We start from the raw sequence: 15,921 nt of genomic DNA on the forward strand, positions 1-15,921 counted from the left end.
GGGGAGAGAGATATAATGGAACACTATCAGAGATTCAGACTGTGGAGACTGGGGGAGAGATATAATGGAACACTATCAGAGATTCAGACAGTGGAGACTGGGGGGGAGACAGAGATAATGGAACACTATCAGAGATTCAGACAGTGGAGACTGGGAGAGAGAGATATAATGGAACACTATCAGAGATTCAGACAGTGGAGACTGGGGTAGAGAGAGATATAATGGAACACTATCAGAGATTCAGACAGTGGAGACTGGGGGAGAGACATAATGGAACACTATCAGAGATTCAGACAGTGGAGACTGGGGGAGAGAGATATAATGGAACACTATCAGAGATTCAGACAGTGGAGACTGGGGGAGAGAGAGATATAATGGAACACTATCAGAGATTCAGACAGTGGAGACTGGGGGAGAGAGAGATATAATGGAACACTATCAGAGATTCAGACAGTGGAGACTGGGGGAGAGAGAGATATAATGGAACACTATCAGAGATTCAGACAGTGGAGACTGGGAGAGAGATTCAGACAGTGGAGACTGGGGGAGAGAGAGAGATAATGGAACACTATCAGAGATTCAGACAGTGGAGACTGGGGGGGAGATATATAATGGAACACTATCAGAGATTCAGACAGTGGAGACTGGGGGAGAGAGATATAATGGAACACTATCAGAGATTCAGACAGTGGAGACTGGGGGAGAGAGATATAATGGAACACTATCAGAGATTCAGACTGTGGAGACTGGGGGAGAGATATAATGGAACACTATCAGAGATTCAGACAGTGGAGACTGGGAGAGAGAGATATAATGGAACACTATCAGAGATTCAGACAGTGGAGACTGGGGTAGAGAGAGATATAATGGAACACTATCAGAGATTCAGACAGTGGAGACTGGGGAGAGACATAATGGAACACTATCAGAGATTCAGACAGTGGAGACTGGGGAGAGAGATATAATGGAACACTATCAGAGATTCAGACAGTGGAGACTGGGGGAGAGAGATATAATGGAACACTATCAGAGATTCAGACAGTGGAGACTGGGGGGGAGAGATTCAGACAGTGGAGACTGGGGGGAGAGATTCAGACAGTGGAGACTGGGGGAGAGATTCAGACAGTGGAGACTGGGGGGGAGAGATATAATGGAACACTATCAGAGATTCAGACAGTGGAGACTGGGAGAGAGAGATATAATGGAACACTATCAGAGATTCAGACAGTGGAGACTGGGGTAGAGAGAGATATAATGGAACACTATCAGAGATTCAGACAGTGGAGACTGGGGGGGAGACAGAGATAATGGAACACTATCAGAGATTCAGACAGTGGAGACTGGGGAGAGAGATATAATGGAACACTATCAGAGATTCAGACAGTGGAGACTGGGGGGGAGAGATTCAGACAGTGGAGACTGGGGGGGAGAGATTCAGACAGTGGAGACTGGGGGGGAGAGATATAATGGAACACTATCAGAGATTCAGACAGTGGAGACTGGGGGAGAGAGTTATAATGGAACACTATCAGAGATTCAGACAGTGGAGACTGGGAGAGAGAGATATAATGGAACACTATCAGAGATTCAGACAGTGGAGACTGGGGTAGAGAGAGATATAATGGAACACTATCAGAGATTCAGACAGTGGAGACTGGGGGAGAGAGAGATATAATGGAACACTATCAGCGATTCAGACAGTGGAGACTGGGGGGAGATATAATGGAACACTATCAGAGATTCAGACAGTGGAGACTGGGAGAGAGAGATATAATGGAACACTATCAGAGATTCAGACAGTGGAGACTGGGGTAGAGAGAGATATAATGGAACACTATCAGAGATTCAGACAGTGGAGACTGGGGGAGAGAGAGATATAATGGAACACTATCAGCGATTCAGACAGTGGAGACTGGGGGGAGATATAATGGAACACTATCAGGAGATTCAGACAGTGGAGACTGGGGGAGATATAATGGAACACTATCAGAGATTCAGACAGTGGAGACTGGGGGGGAGACAGAGATAATGGAACACTATCAGAGATTCAGACAGTGGAGACTGGGGGAGAGAGATATAATGGAACACTATCAGAGATTCAGACAGTGGAGACTGGGGGGAAAGATTCAGACAGTGGAGACTGGGGGAGATATAATGGAACACTATCAGAGATTCAGACAGTGGAGACTGGGGGAGATATAATGGAACGATGGTTAACTACTTAAGGCTAATGGGAGGTATAATAAACAGTTGGGGAAGGTGTTATAATGTGTTATAATGTGTTATAATAGTGCTATAATGTGTTATAATGTGTTATAAATGTGTTATAATGTGTTATAATGTGCTATAATGTGTTATAATGTGCTATAATGTGTTATAATGTGTTATAATGTGCTATAATGTGTTATAATGTGCTATAATGTGTTATAATGTGCTATAATGTGTTACAACATCTAAAGTCATATACATCTCTAGATAAGAGTGTTATCTGGTCACCTTGGAGAACTTGATGTGTTATGATGTGTTATAATGTTTTATAATGTGTTACCATGGAGAACTTGATGTGTTGTAATGTGTAATAATGTTTTATAATGTGTTATGATGTGTTACCATGGAGAACTTGATGTGTTGTAATGTGTTATAATGTGTTATAATGTGTTATAATGTGTTACAATGTGTTATAATGTGTTATAATGTGTTATAATGTGTTATAATGTGCTATAATGTGTTATAATGTGCTATAATGTGTTATAATGTGCTATAATGTGTTACAACATCTAAAGTCATATACATCTCTAGATAAGAGTGTTATCTGGTCACCTTGGAGAACTTGATGTGTTATGATGTGTTATAATGTTTTATAATGTGTTACCATGGAGAACTTGATGTGTTGTAATGTGTAATAATGTTTTTATAATGTGTTATGATGTGTTACCATGGAGAACTTGATGTGTTATGATGTGTTATAATGTTTTATAATGTGTTACCATGAGAACTTGATGTGTTGTAATGTGTAATAATGTTTTATAATGTGTTATGATGTGTTACCATGGAGAACTTGATGTGTTGTAATGTGTTATAATGTTTTATAATGTGTTATGATGTGTTACCATGGAGAACTTTATGTGTTGTAATGTGTTATAATGTTTTATAATGTGTTATAATGTGTTACCATGGAGAACTTGATATGTTGTAATGTGTTATAATGTGTTATAATGTGTTATAATGTGTTACCATGGAGAACTTGATGTGTTATAATGTGTTATAATGTGTTATAATGTGTTATAATGTTTTATAATGTGTTACCATGGAGAACTTGATGTGTTGTAATGTGTTATAATGTGTTATAATGTGTTACCATGGAGAACTTGATGTGTTGTAATGTGTTATAATGTGTTATAATGTGTTACCATGGAGAACTTGATGTGTTGTAATGTGTTATAATGTGTTATAATGTGTTACCATGGAGAACTTGATGTGTTGTAATGTGTTATAATGTTTTATAATGTGTTACCATGGAGAACTTGATGTGTTGTAATGTGTTATGATGTGTTATAATGTTTTATAATGTGTTACCATAGAGAACTTGATGTGTTGTAATGTGTAATAATGTTTTATAATGTGTTATGATGTGTTACCATGGAGAACTTGATGTGTTGTAATGTGTTATAATGTTTTATAATGTGTTATAATATGTTACCATGGAGAACTTGATGTGTTGTAATGTGTTATAATGTTTTATAATGTATTATAATGTGTTACCATGGAGAACTTGATGTGTTGTAATGTGTTATAATGTGTTATAATGTGTTATAATGTGTTACCATGGAGAACTTGATGTGTTGTAATGTGTTATAATGTTTTATAATGTGTTATAATGTGTTACCATGGAGAACTTGATGTGTTATAATGTGTTATAATGTTTTATAATGTGTTATAATGTGTTACCATGGAGAACTTGATGTGTTGTAATGTGTTATAATGTTTTATAATGTGTTATAATGTGTTACCATGGAGAACGATGTGTTGTAATGTGTTATAATATGTTATAATGTGTTACCTTGGAGAACTTGATGTGTTGTAATGTGTTATAATGTGTTATAATGTAGTTACCATGGAGAACTTGATGTGTTATAATGTGTTATAATGTGTTATAATGTGTTACCATGGAGAACTTGATGTGTTGTAATGTGTTATAATGTTTTATAATGTGTTATAATGTGTTACCTTGGAGAACTTGATGTGTTGTAATGTGTTATAATGTTTTATAATGTGTTATAATGTGTTACCTTGGAGAACTTGATGTGTTGTAATGTGTTATAATGTTTTATAATGTGTTATAATGTGTTACCTTGGAGAACTTGATGTGTTGTAATGTGTTATAATGTGTTATAATGTGTTATAATGTGTTACCATGGAGAACTTGATGTGTTGTAATGTGTTATAATGTGTTATAATGTGTTATAATGTGTTATAATGTGTTACCATGGAGAACTTGATGTGTTGTAATGTGTTATAATATTTTATAATGTGTTATAATGTGTTACCATGGAGAACTTGATGTGTTGTAATGTGTTATAATGTGTTATAATGTGTTACCATGGAGAACTTGATGTGTTGTAATGTGTTATAATGTTTTATAATGTGTTATAATGTGTTACCATGGAGAACTTGATGTGTTGTAATGTGTTATAATGTTTTATAATGTGTTATAATGTGTTACCATGGAGAACTTGATATGTTATAATGTTTTATAATGTGTTATAATGTGTTACCTTGGAGAACTTGATGTGTTATAATGTTTTATAATGTGTTATAATGTGTTACCATGGAGAACTTGATGTGTTGTAATGTGTTATAATGTTTTATAATGTGTTATAATGTGTTACCATGGAGAACTTGATGTGTTGTAATGTGTTATAAGGTTTTATAATGTGTTATAATGTGTTACCATGGAGAACTTGATGTGTTATAATGTGTTATAATGTTTTATAATGTGTTATAATGTGTTACCATGGAGAACTTGATGTGTTATAATGTGTTATAATGTGTTATAATGTGTTATAATGTGTTACCTTGGAGAACCTGACCATTTCAAAGGGATCTCTGGTGTCTTTGGGCTTCTTGGACTTCACAGAGGCACTATGGGAAGGAACCACGGGTAAATACACACTACTGGGGGACACAGTGGAACACTATGGGGAGGAACCACGGGTAAATACACACTACTGGGGGACACAGTGGAACACTATGGGGAGGAACCACGGGTAAATACACACTACTGGGGACACAGTGGAACACTATGGGGAGGAACCACGGGTAAATACACACTACTGGGGGAGGAACCACGGGTAAATACACACTACTGGGGACACAGTGGAACACTATGGGGAGGAACCACGGGTAAATACACACTACTGGGGGACACAGTGGAACACTATGGGGAGGAACCACGGGTAAATACACACTACTGGGGGACACAGTGGAACACTATGGGGAGGAACCACGGGTAAATACACACTACTGGGGGACACAGTGGAACACTATGGGGAGGAACCACGGGTAAATACACACTACTGGGGGAGGAACCACGGGTAAATACACACTACTGGGGGACACAGTGGAACACTATGGGGAGGAACCACGGGTAAATACACACTACTGGGGGACACAGTGGAACACTATGGGGAGGAACCACGGGTAAATACACACTACTGGGGGACACAGTGGTACACTATGGGGAGGAACCAACGGGTAAATACACACTACTGGGGGACACAGTGGAACACTATGGGGAGGAACCACGGGTAAATACACACTACTGGGGGACACAGTGGAACACTATGGGGAGGAACCACGGGTAAATACACACTACTGGGGGCACAGTGGAACACTATGGGGAGGAACCACGGGTAAATACACACTACTGGGGGACACAGTGGAACACTATGGGGAGGAACCACGGGTAAATACACACTACGGGGACACAGTGGTACACTATGGGGAGGAACCACGGGTAAATACACACTACTGGGGGACACAGTGGTACACTATGGGGGAGGAACCACGGGTAAATACACACTACTGGGGACACAGTGGAACACTATGGGGAGGAACCACGGGTAAATACACACTACTGGGGGACACAGTGGAACACTATGGGGAGGAACCACGGGTAAATACACACTACTGGGGGACACAGTGGAACACTATGGGGAGGAACCACGGGTAAATACACACTACTGGGGGACACAGTGGAACACTATGGGGAGGAACCACGGGTAAATACACACACTGGGGGACACAGTGGAACACTATGGGGAGGAACCACGGGTAAATACACACTACTGGGGGACACAGTGGTACACTATGGGGAGGAACCACGGGTAAATACACACTACTGGGGGACACAGTGGAACACTATGGGGAGGAACCACGGGTAAATACACACTACTGGGGGGACACAGTGGAACACTATGGGGAGGAACCACGGGTAAATACACACTACTGGGGGACACAGTGGAACACTATGGGGAGGAACCACGGGTAAATACACACTACTGGGGGGGACAGTGGAACACTATGGGGAGGAACCACGGGTAAATACACACTACTGGGGGGGACAGTGGAACACTATGGGGAGGAACCATGGGTAAATACACACTACTGGGGGACACAGTGGTACACTATGGGGAGGAACCACGGGTAAATACACACTACTGGGGGACACAGTGGAACACTATGGGGAGGAACCACGGGTAAATACACACTACTGGGGGACACAGTGGAACACTATGGGGAGGAACCACGGGTAAATACACACTACTGGGGGACACAGTGGAACACTATGGGAGGAACCACGGGTAAATACACACTACTGGGGGACACAGTGGAACACTATGGGGAGGAACCACGGGTAAATACACACTACTGGGGGACACAGTGGAACACTATGGGGAGGAACCACGGGTAAATACACACTACTGGGGGACACAGTGGAACACTATGGGGAGGAACCACGGGTAAATACACACTACTGGGGGGACAGTGGAACACTATGGGGAGGAACCACGGGTAAATACACACTACTGGGGACACAGTGGAACACTATGGGGAGGAACCACGGGTAAATACACACTACTGGGGGACACAGTGGTACACTATGGGGAGGAACCACGGGTAAATACACACTACTGGGGGACACAGTGGAACACTATGGGGAGGAACCACGGGTAAATACACACTACTGGGGGACACAGTGGAACACTATGGGGAGGAACCACGGGTAAATACACACTACTGGGGACACAGTGGAACACTATGGGGAGGAACCACGGGTAAATACACACTACTGGGGACACAGTGGAACACTATGGGGAGGAACCACGGGTAAATACACACTACTGGGGACACAGTGGAACACTATGGGAGGAACCACGGGTAAATACACACTACTGGGGGGCAGTGGAACACTATGGGGAGGAACCACGGGTAAATACACACTACTGGGGGACACAGTGGAACACTATGGGGAGGAACCACGGGTAAATACACACTACTGGGGGACACAGTGGAACACTATGGGGAGGAACCACGGGTAAATACACACTACTGGGGGACACAGTGGAACACTATGGGGAGGAACCACGGGTAAATACACACTACTGGGGGGACACAGTGGAACACTATGGGGAGGAACCACGGGTAAATACACACTACTGGGGGACACAGTGGTACACTATGGGGAGGAACCACGGGTAAATACACACTACTGGGGGACACAGTGGTACACTATGGGGAGGAACCACGGGTAAATACACACTACTGGGGGGGACACAGTGGAACACTATGGGGAGGAACCACGGGTAAATACACACTACTGGGGGACACAGTGGAACACTATGGGGGAGGAACCACGGGTAAATACACACTACTGGGGACACAGTGGAACACTATGGGGAGGAACCACGGGTAAATACACACTACTGGGGGACACAGTGGAACACTAGGGGAGGAACCACGGGTAAATACACACTACTGGGGGACACAGTGGAACACTATGGGGAGGAACCACGGGTAAATACACACTACTGGGGGACACAGTGGAACACTATGGGGAGGAACCACGGGTAAATACACACTACTGGGGACACAGTGGAACACTATGGGGAGGAACCACGGGTAAATACACACTACTGGGGGACACAGTGGAACACTATGGGGAGGAACCACGGGTAAATACACACTACTGGGGACACAGTGGTACACTATGGGGAGGAACCACCGGGCAAATACACACTACTGGGGGACACAGTGGAACACTATGGGGAGGAACCACTGGGTAAATACATACCACTGAGGGACACAGTGGAAGGTGTGTGAGTGGTGTGAGTGGTGAGTGGTGTGTGTGGTGTGAGTTGTGTGAGTGGTGGAGTGGACTGAGTGGTGTGTGTGGTGAGTGGTGAGAGGGTGTGAGTGGTGTGAGGTGGTGTGAGTGGTGTGTGTGGTCTGAGTGGTGTGTGTGGTGTGTGTGGTGTGAGTGGTGTGAGTGGACTGAGTGGTGTGAGTGGTGTGAGTGGTGTGAGTGGTGTGAGTGGACTGAGTGGTGTGATGGTGTGTGTGGTGTGAGTGGTGTGAGTGGTGTGAGTGGTGTGTGTGGTGTGAGTGGTGTGAGTGGTGTGAGTGGTGTGGAGTGGTGTGAGTGGTGTGAGTGGTGTGAGTGGTGTGTGTGGTGGGAGTGGTGTGAGTGGTGTGAGTGGTGTGTGTGGTGTGTGTGGTGTGTGTGGAGTGAGGTGTGAGTGGTGTGAGTGGTGTGTGTGGTGTGAGTGGTGTGAGTGGTGTGAGTGGTGTGAGTGGTGTGAGTGGTGTGTGGTGTGAGTGGACTGAGTGGTGTGAGTGGTGTGTGTGGTGTGTGTGGTGAGTGGTGTGTGTGGTGTGTGTGGTGTGTGTGGTGTGAGTGGTGTGAGTGGTGGAGTGGTGTGAGTGGTGTGAGTGGTGTGAGTGGTGTGTGTGGTGTGAGTGGTGTGTGGTGTGAGTGGTGTGAGTGGTGTGAGTGGTGTGAGTGGTGTGAGTGGTGTGTGGTGGTGTGAGTGGACTGAGTGGTGTGAGTGGTGTGAGTGGTGTGAGTGGTGTGAGTGGTGTGAGTGGTGTGAGTGGTGTGAGTGGTGTGAGTGGTGTATGGTGTGAGTGGTGTGAGTGGTCTGAGTGGTGTATGGTGTGAGTGGTGTGAGTGGTGAGTGGTGTGAGTGGTGTGTGGTGTGAGTGGTGTGTGTGGTGTGTGAGTGGTGGTGAGTGGTGTGTGTGGTGTGGTGTGTGAGTGAGTGGTGTGTGTGGTGTGAGTGGTGTGTGGTGTGAGTGTGTGTGTGGTGGTGAGTGGTGGAGTGGTGTGAGTGGTGTGTGTGGTGTGTGGTGTGAGTGGTGTGTGTGGTGTGAGGGTGAGTGGAGTGGTGTGTGTGGTGTGAGTGGACTGAGTGGTGTGAGTGTGGTGTGAGTGGTGGGAGTGGTGGAGTGGTGTGAGTGGTGTGAGTGGTGTGAGTGGTGTGAGTGGTGTGAGTGGACTGAGTGGTGTGAGTGGTGTGAGTGGTGTGAGTGGTGTGAGTGGTGTGAGTGGTGTGAGTGGTGTGAGTGGTGTGTGTGGTGTGAGTGGACTGAGTGGTGTGAGTGGTGAGTGGTGTGAGTGGTGTGAGTGGTGTGAGTGGTGTGAGTGGTGAGTGGTGATGGTGTGAGTGGTGTGGTGTGAGGGTGTATGGTGTGAGTGGTGTGAGTGGTGTGAGTGGTGTGAGTGGTGTGTGGTGTGAGTGGTGGTGTGAGTGGTGAGGGTGTGAGTGGTGTGTGTGGTGTGTGGTGTGAGTGGTGTGTGTGTGAGTGGTGTGTGTGAGTGGTGTGTGTGGTGTGAGTGGTGTGAGTGGTGTGAGTGGGTGTGTGGTGTGTGTGTGTGAGTGGTGTGTGTGAGTGGTGAGTGGTGTGGAGTGGTGTGTGTGGTGTGAGTGGACTGAGTGGTGGAGTGGACTGAGTGGTGTGTGGTGAGTGGTGTGTGTGGTGTGAGTGGTGTGAGTGGTGTGAGTGGTGTGTGTGGTGTGAGTGGTGTGTGTGGTGTGAGTGGTGTGAGTGGACTGAGTGGTGTGAGTGGACTGAGTGTGTGTGTGGTGAGTGGTGGAGTGGTGTGAGTGGTGGAGTGGTGGAGTGGTGTGTGGTGTGAGTGGTGTGTGTGGTGTGAGTGGTGTGAGTGGACTGAGTGGTGGGATGGACTGAGTGGTGTGGTGTGAGTGGTGTGAGTGGTGTGAGTGGTGTGAGTGGTGTGAGTGGTGTGTGGTGTGAGTGGGGGGTGAGTGGTGTGAGTGGACTGAGTGGTGTGAGTGGTGTGAGTGGTGTGAGTGGACTGAGTGGTGTGAGTGGTGTGGTGGTGTGTGTGGTGTGAGTGGTGTGAGTGGTGTGAGGTGGTGTGAGTGGTGTGAGTGGTGTGAGTGGTGTGTGTGGTGTGTGGTGTGAGTGGTGTGGTAGTGGTGTGAGTGGTGTGAGTGGGGTGAGTGGTGTGAGGGTGTGTGTGTGGTGTGAGTGGTGTGAGTGGTGAGTGGTGTGAGTGGTGTGAGTGGTGTGTGTGGTGGAGTGGTGTGAGTGGTGAGTGGTGGAGTGGTGTGAGTGGTGTGTGGTGGAGTGGTGGAGTGGAGTGGTGTGTGGTGAGTGGTGTGAGTGGTGTGAGTGGTGTGAGTGTGTGTGGTGTGAGTGGTGTGAGTGGTGTGAGTGGTGTGTGGGTGAGTGGTGTGAGTGGTGTGAGTGGTGTGAGTGGTGTGAGTGGTGTGAGTGGTGTGAGTGGTGAGTGGTGTGAGTGGTGTGAGTGGACTGAGTGGTGTGAGTGGTGTGGAGTGGTGTGAGTGGTGTGAGTGGTGTGAGTGGTGTGAGTGGTGTGTGTGGTGTGAGTGGACTGAGTGGTGTGAGTGGTGTGAGTGGTGTGGGGTGAGTGGTGTGAGTGGTGTGAGTGGTGTGTGGTGTGAGTGGTGTGAGTGGTGTGGTGTGTGTGGTGAGTGGTGTGAGTGGTGGGAGTGGTGTGAGTGGTGTGAGTGGTGTGAGTGGTGTGGGGAGTGGTGTGAGTGGTGTGAGTGGTGTGAGTGGTGTGAGTGGTGTGAGTGGTGTGTGTGAGTGGTGGAGTGGTGAGTGGTGTGAGTGGTGAGTGGTGTGAGTGGTGTGAGTGGTGTGAGTGGTGTGAGTGGTGTGAGTGGTGTGAGTGGTGTGAGTGGTGTGGTGGTGTGAGTGGTGTGTGGTGGGGTGGTGTGAGTGGTGTGAGTGGTGTGAGTGGTGTGTGTGGTGTGAGTGGTGTGTGGTGTGAGTGGAGTGAGTGTGGTGTGAGTGGTGTGGAGTGGTGTGTGTGGTGAGTGGTGAGTGGTGTGAGTGGGTGAGTGGTGTGAGTGGTGTGAGTGGTGGTGAGTGGTGTGAGTGGTGAGTGGTGTGTGTGGTGTGAGGGTGTGAGTGGTAGTGAGTGGTGTGAGTGGTGTGAGTGGTGTGAGGGTGAGGTGGTGGTGTGAGTGGTGTGAGTGGTGTGGTGGATGAGTGGTGTGTGGTGTGAGTGGTGTGAGTGGACTGAGTGAGTGGTGTGAGTGGTGTGAGTGGTGTGAGTGGTGTGGAGTGGACTGAGTGGTGTGAGTGGTGGAGTGGTGGTGTGAGTGGTGTGAGTGGTGTGGTGGAGGGTGTGTGGTGTGAGTGGTGTGAGTGGTGTGAGTGGACTGAGTGGTGTGAGTGGTGTGGAGTGGTGTGTGGTGTGAGTGGTGGTGTGAGTGGTGTGAGTGGTGTGAGTGGTGTGGGACTGAGTGGTGTGTGGTGTGAGTGGTGTGAGTGGTGTGAGTGGTGTGAGTGGTGTGAGTGTGAGTGGTGTGAGTGGACTGAGTGGTGTGAGTGGTGTGAGTGGTGTGAGTGGACTGAGTGGTGTAGTGGGAGGGGTGAGTGGTGTGAGTGAGTGGAGGTGTGTGGTGAGTGGTGTGAGTGGTGTGAGGGGTGAGTGGTGTGTGTGAGTGGTGTGAGTGGACTGGGTGGTGTGAGTGGTGTGAGTGGTAGTGTGAGTGGTGTGAGTGGTGAGTGGTGTGAGTGGTGTGAGTGGTGTGTGGTGAGTGTGGAGTGGTGTGTGTGGTGAGTGGTGTGAGTGTGAGTGGAGTGGTGTGTGGTGAGTGGTGTGAGTGGTGTGAGTGGTGAGTGGTGGAGTGGTGTGAGTGGTGAGTGGTGTGTGAGTGGTGTGAGTGGTGTGAGTGGTCTGAGTGGTGTGAGTGGTGTGAGTGGTGTGAGTGGTGTGAGTGGTAGTGAGTGGTGTGAGTGGACTGAGTGGTGTGGTGGTGGTGAGTGGTGTGAGTGGTGTGTGTGGTGTGAGTGGTGTGAGTGGTGTGAGTGGTGTGAGTGGTGTGGAGTGGACTGAGTGGTGTGAGTGGTGTGAGTGGTGTGAGTGGTGTGAGTGGTGTGAGTGGTGTGTGTGGTGTGAGTGGTGTGAGGAGTGAGTGGTGTGAGTGGTGTGAGTGGTGTGGTGTGAGTGGACTGAGTGGTGTGAGTGGTGTGAGTGGTGTGAGTGGTGAGTGGTGTGGTGGACTGAGTGGTGTGGGTGAGTGGTGTGTGGTGTGAGTGGTGTGAGTGGTGTGAGTGGTGTGAGTGGTGTGAGTGGTGTGAGTGGTGTGAGTGGTGTGAGTGGTGAGTGGTGTGAGTGGTGTGTGGTGAGTGGTGTGAGTGGAGTGAGTGGTGTGAGTGGTGAGTGGTGTGGTGAGTGAGTGGTGAGTGGTGTGAGTGTGTGGACTGAGTGGTGTGTGTGGTGTGAGTGGTGTGAGTGGTGTGTGTGGTGTGAGTGGTGTGAGTGGTGTGTGTGGTGTGAGTGGACTGAGTGGTGTGAGTGGTGTGAGTGGTGTGTGGTGAGTGGTGTGAGTGGTGTGAGTGGTGTGAGTGGACTGAGTGGTGTGTGTGGTGTGAGTGGTGTGTGGTGGTGGAGTGGTGTGAGTGGTGTGAGTGGTGTGGAGTGGACTGGAGTGGTGTGTGTGGTGTGAGTGGTGTGTGTGGTGTGAGTGGTGTGAGTGGTGTGTGTGGTGTGAGTGGTGTGAGGGTGTGTGTGGTGTGAGTGGTGTGAGTGGTGTGAGTGGTGTGAGTGGTGTGAGTGGTGTGAGTGGTGTGAGTGGTGTGAGTGGTGTGAGTGGTGTGAGTGGTGTGTGTGGTGAGGTGGGTGTGAGTGGTGTGAGTGGTGTGAGTGGTGTGAGTGGTGTGGAGTGGTGAGTGGCTGAGTGGTGTGGTGTGAGTGGTGAGTGGTGTGAGTGGTGTGAGTGGTGGAGTGGTGTGAGTGGTGTGGGTGGTGAGTGGTGTGTGGTGTGAGTGGTGGATGGTGGAGGAGGTGTGAGTGGTGGTGTGAGTGGTGTGTGGTGTGAGGTGGATGGTGTGAGTGGTGTGAGTGGTGTGAGTGGTGGTGTGGTGAGTGGTGTGAGTGGTGTGAGTGGTGTGGAGTGGTGTGAGGGTGGATGAGTGGTGTGAGTGGTGTGAGTGGAGTGTGAGTGGTGTGAGTGGTGTAGTGGTGGAGTGGTGAGTGAGTGGTGTGAGTGGTGTGTGTGGTGTGAGTGGTGTGAGTGGTGTGGTGTGAGTGGTGTGAGTGGATGAGTGGTGTGAGTGGTGTGAGTGAGTGTGAGGGGTGTGTGGTGTGAGTGTGAGTGGTGTGTGTGGTGTGAGTGGTGTGAGTGGTGGGTGGTGTGGGACTGAGTGGTGAGTGTGTGGTGTGAGTGGTGTGAGTGGTGAGTGGTGTGAGTGGTGTGAGTGGTGAGGTGGAGTGGTGTGTGGGACTGAGTGGTGTGAGTGGTGTGAGTGGACTGAGTGGTGTGTGGTGTGTGGTGTGAGTGGTGTGTGTGGTGTGAGTGGTGTGAGTGGTCTGAGTGGACTGAGTGGTGTGAGTGGTGTGAGGTGGTGTGAGTGGTGTGTGGTGTGTGTGGTGGTGTGAGTGGTGTGTGGTGTGAGTGGTGTGGAGTGGACTGAGTGGTGTGAGTGGACTGAGTGGTGTGTGTGGTGTGAGTGGTGAGTGGTGTGAGTGGTGTGAGTGGTGTGTGTGTGGAGTGGTGTGTGTGGTGTGAGTGGTGGAGTGGTGTGTGTGGTGGGAGTGGTGTGAGTGGTGTGGTGTGGTGTGAGTGGTGTGTGTGGTGTGAGTGAGTGTGTGTGGTGTGAGTGGTGTGAGTGGTGTGTGGTGTGTGTGGTGTGAGGACTGAGTGGGTGTGAGTGGTGTGTGTGGTGTGAGTGGTGTGAGTGGTGTGAGGGACTGAGTGGTGTGAGTGGTGTGAGTGGTGTGTGGTGTGAGTGGTGTGAGTGGACTGAGTGGTGTGAGTGTGTGTGTGGTGTGAGTGGTGTGAGTGGTGTGAGTGGTGTGTGTGGTGTGGTGGTGTGAGTGGTGTGTGGTGTGAGTGGTGTGAGTGGTGTGAGTGGTGTGAGTGGTGTGAGTGGTGTGAGTGGTGTGTGGTGGTGAGTGGTGTGAGTGGTGGAGTGGTGTGAGTGGTGTGTGGTGTGAGTGGTGTGTGTGGTGTGAGTGGTGTGAGTGGTGTGAGTGGGGAGTGGTGTGAGTGGTGTGAGTGGTGTGAGTGGTGTGGAGTGGACTGAGTGGTGTGAGTGGTGTGAGTGGTGTGAGTGGTGTGAGTGGACTGAGTGGTGTGAGTGGTGTGAGTGGTGTGAGTGGTGTGAGTGGTGTGAGTGGTGTGAGTGGACTGAGTGGTGTGAGTGGTGTGAGTGGTGTGAGTGGTGTGAGTGGTGTGTGTGGTGTGAGTGGTGTGAGTGGTCTGAGTGGACTGGAGTGGAGTGGTGGTGTGAGTGGTGTGAGTGGTGTGTGGTGTGTGTGGTGTGGTGGTGTGAGTGGTGTGAGTGTGTGTGTGGTGTGTGTGGGTGAGTGGTGTGAGTGGTGTGAGTGGTGTGAGTGGTGTGTGGTGTGTGGTGTGAGTGGTGTGAGTGGTGTGAGTGGTGTGAGTGGTGTGTGTGGTGTGAGTGGTGTGAGTGGTGTGAGTGGTGTGGTGTGAGTGGTGTGAGTGGGTGAGTGGTGTGAGTGGACTGAGTGGTGTGTTGCTCTGTGTGTGTGTGGTGTACGTATGTGTGTGTGTGTTTACCCCTTGGCAGCTGGTTGTCTGTAGTATTTCTTGGCGAACTCCACCATGTCGTACTGCGTGTCCCGGAGAACGCTCTCGTCCATCTCTAGGAACTCATCAAACCCCTCCTAAACCACAACAACAGGTTAGAGAGAGAGGTCGTACTGGGTGTCCCGGAGAACGCTCTCGTCCATCTCTAGGAACTCATCAAACCCCTCCTAAACCACAACAACAGCTTAGAGAGAGAGGTCGTACTGGGTGTCCCGGAGAACGCTCTCGTCCATCTCTAGGAACTCATCAAACCCCTCCTAAACCACAACAACAGCTTAGAGAGAGAGGTCGTACTGGGTGTCCCGGAGAACGCTCTCGTCCATCTCTAGGAACTCATCAAACCCTCCTAAACCACAACAACAGCTTAGAGAGAGAGGTCGTACTGGGTGTCCCGGAGAACGCTCTGCGTCCATCTCTAGGAACTCATCAAACCCCTCTAAACCACAACAACAGCTTAGAGAGAGAGGTCGTACTGGGTGTCCCGGAGAACGCTCTCGTCCATCTCTAGGAACTCATCAAACCCCTCCTAAACCACAACAACAGCTTAGAGAGAGAGGTCGTACTGGGTGTCCCGGAGAACGCTCGTCCATCTCTAGGAACTCATCAAACCCCTCCTAAACCACAACAGCAGCTTAGAGAGAGAGGTCGTACTGGGTGTCCCGGAGAACGCTTCTCGTCCATCTCTAGAACTCATCAAACCCCTCCTAAACCACAACAACAGCTTAGAGAGAGAGGTCGTACTGGGTGTCCCGGAGAACGCTCTCGTCCATCTCTAGGAACTCATCAAACCCCTCCTAAACCACAA

The 15,921-nt window shown here is 48.9% G+C and overlaps 1 protein-coding gene across 1 annotated transcript in view; it reads right to left on the reverse strand.

The window, feature by feature from the left end:
* The window catches only part of LOC123486599 (unconventional myosin-XV-like), a gene marked incomplete at both ends in the record, with an annotated part of 156,734 nt that overhangs the window by 15,466 nt on the left and 125,347 nt on the right, over positions 1-15,921 (reverse strand). The window contains 3 exon segments of the mRNA XM_045217963.1: positions 5,076-5,142; positions 15,087-15,193; positions 15,680-15,730. Coding sequence (XP_045073898.1) covers positions 5,076-5,142; positions 15,087-15,193; positions 15,680-15,730 — 225 coding nt within the window.

Source organism: Coregonus clupeaformis, unplaced genomic scaffold (genome assembly GCF_020615455.1).
Source record: "Coregonus clupeaformis isolate EN_2021a unplaced genomic scaffold, ASM2061545v1 scaf1292, whole genome shotgun sequence".
NCBI lineage: Eukaryota > Metazoa > Chordata > Actinopteri > Salmoniformes > Salmonidae > Coregonus > Coregonus clupeaformis.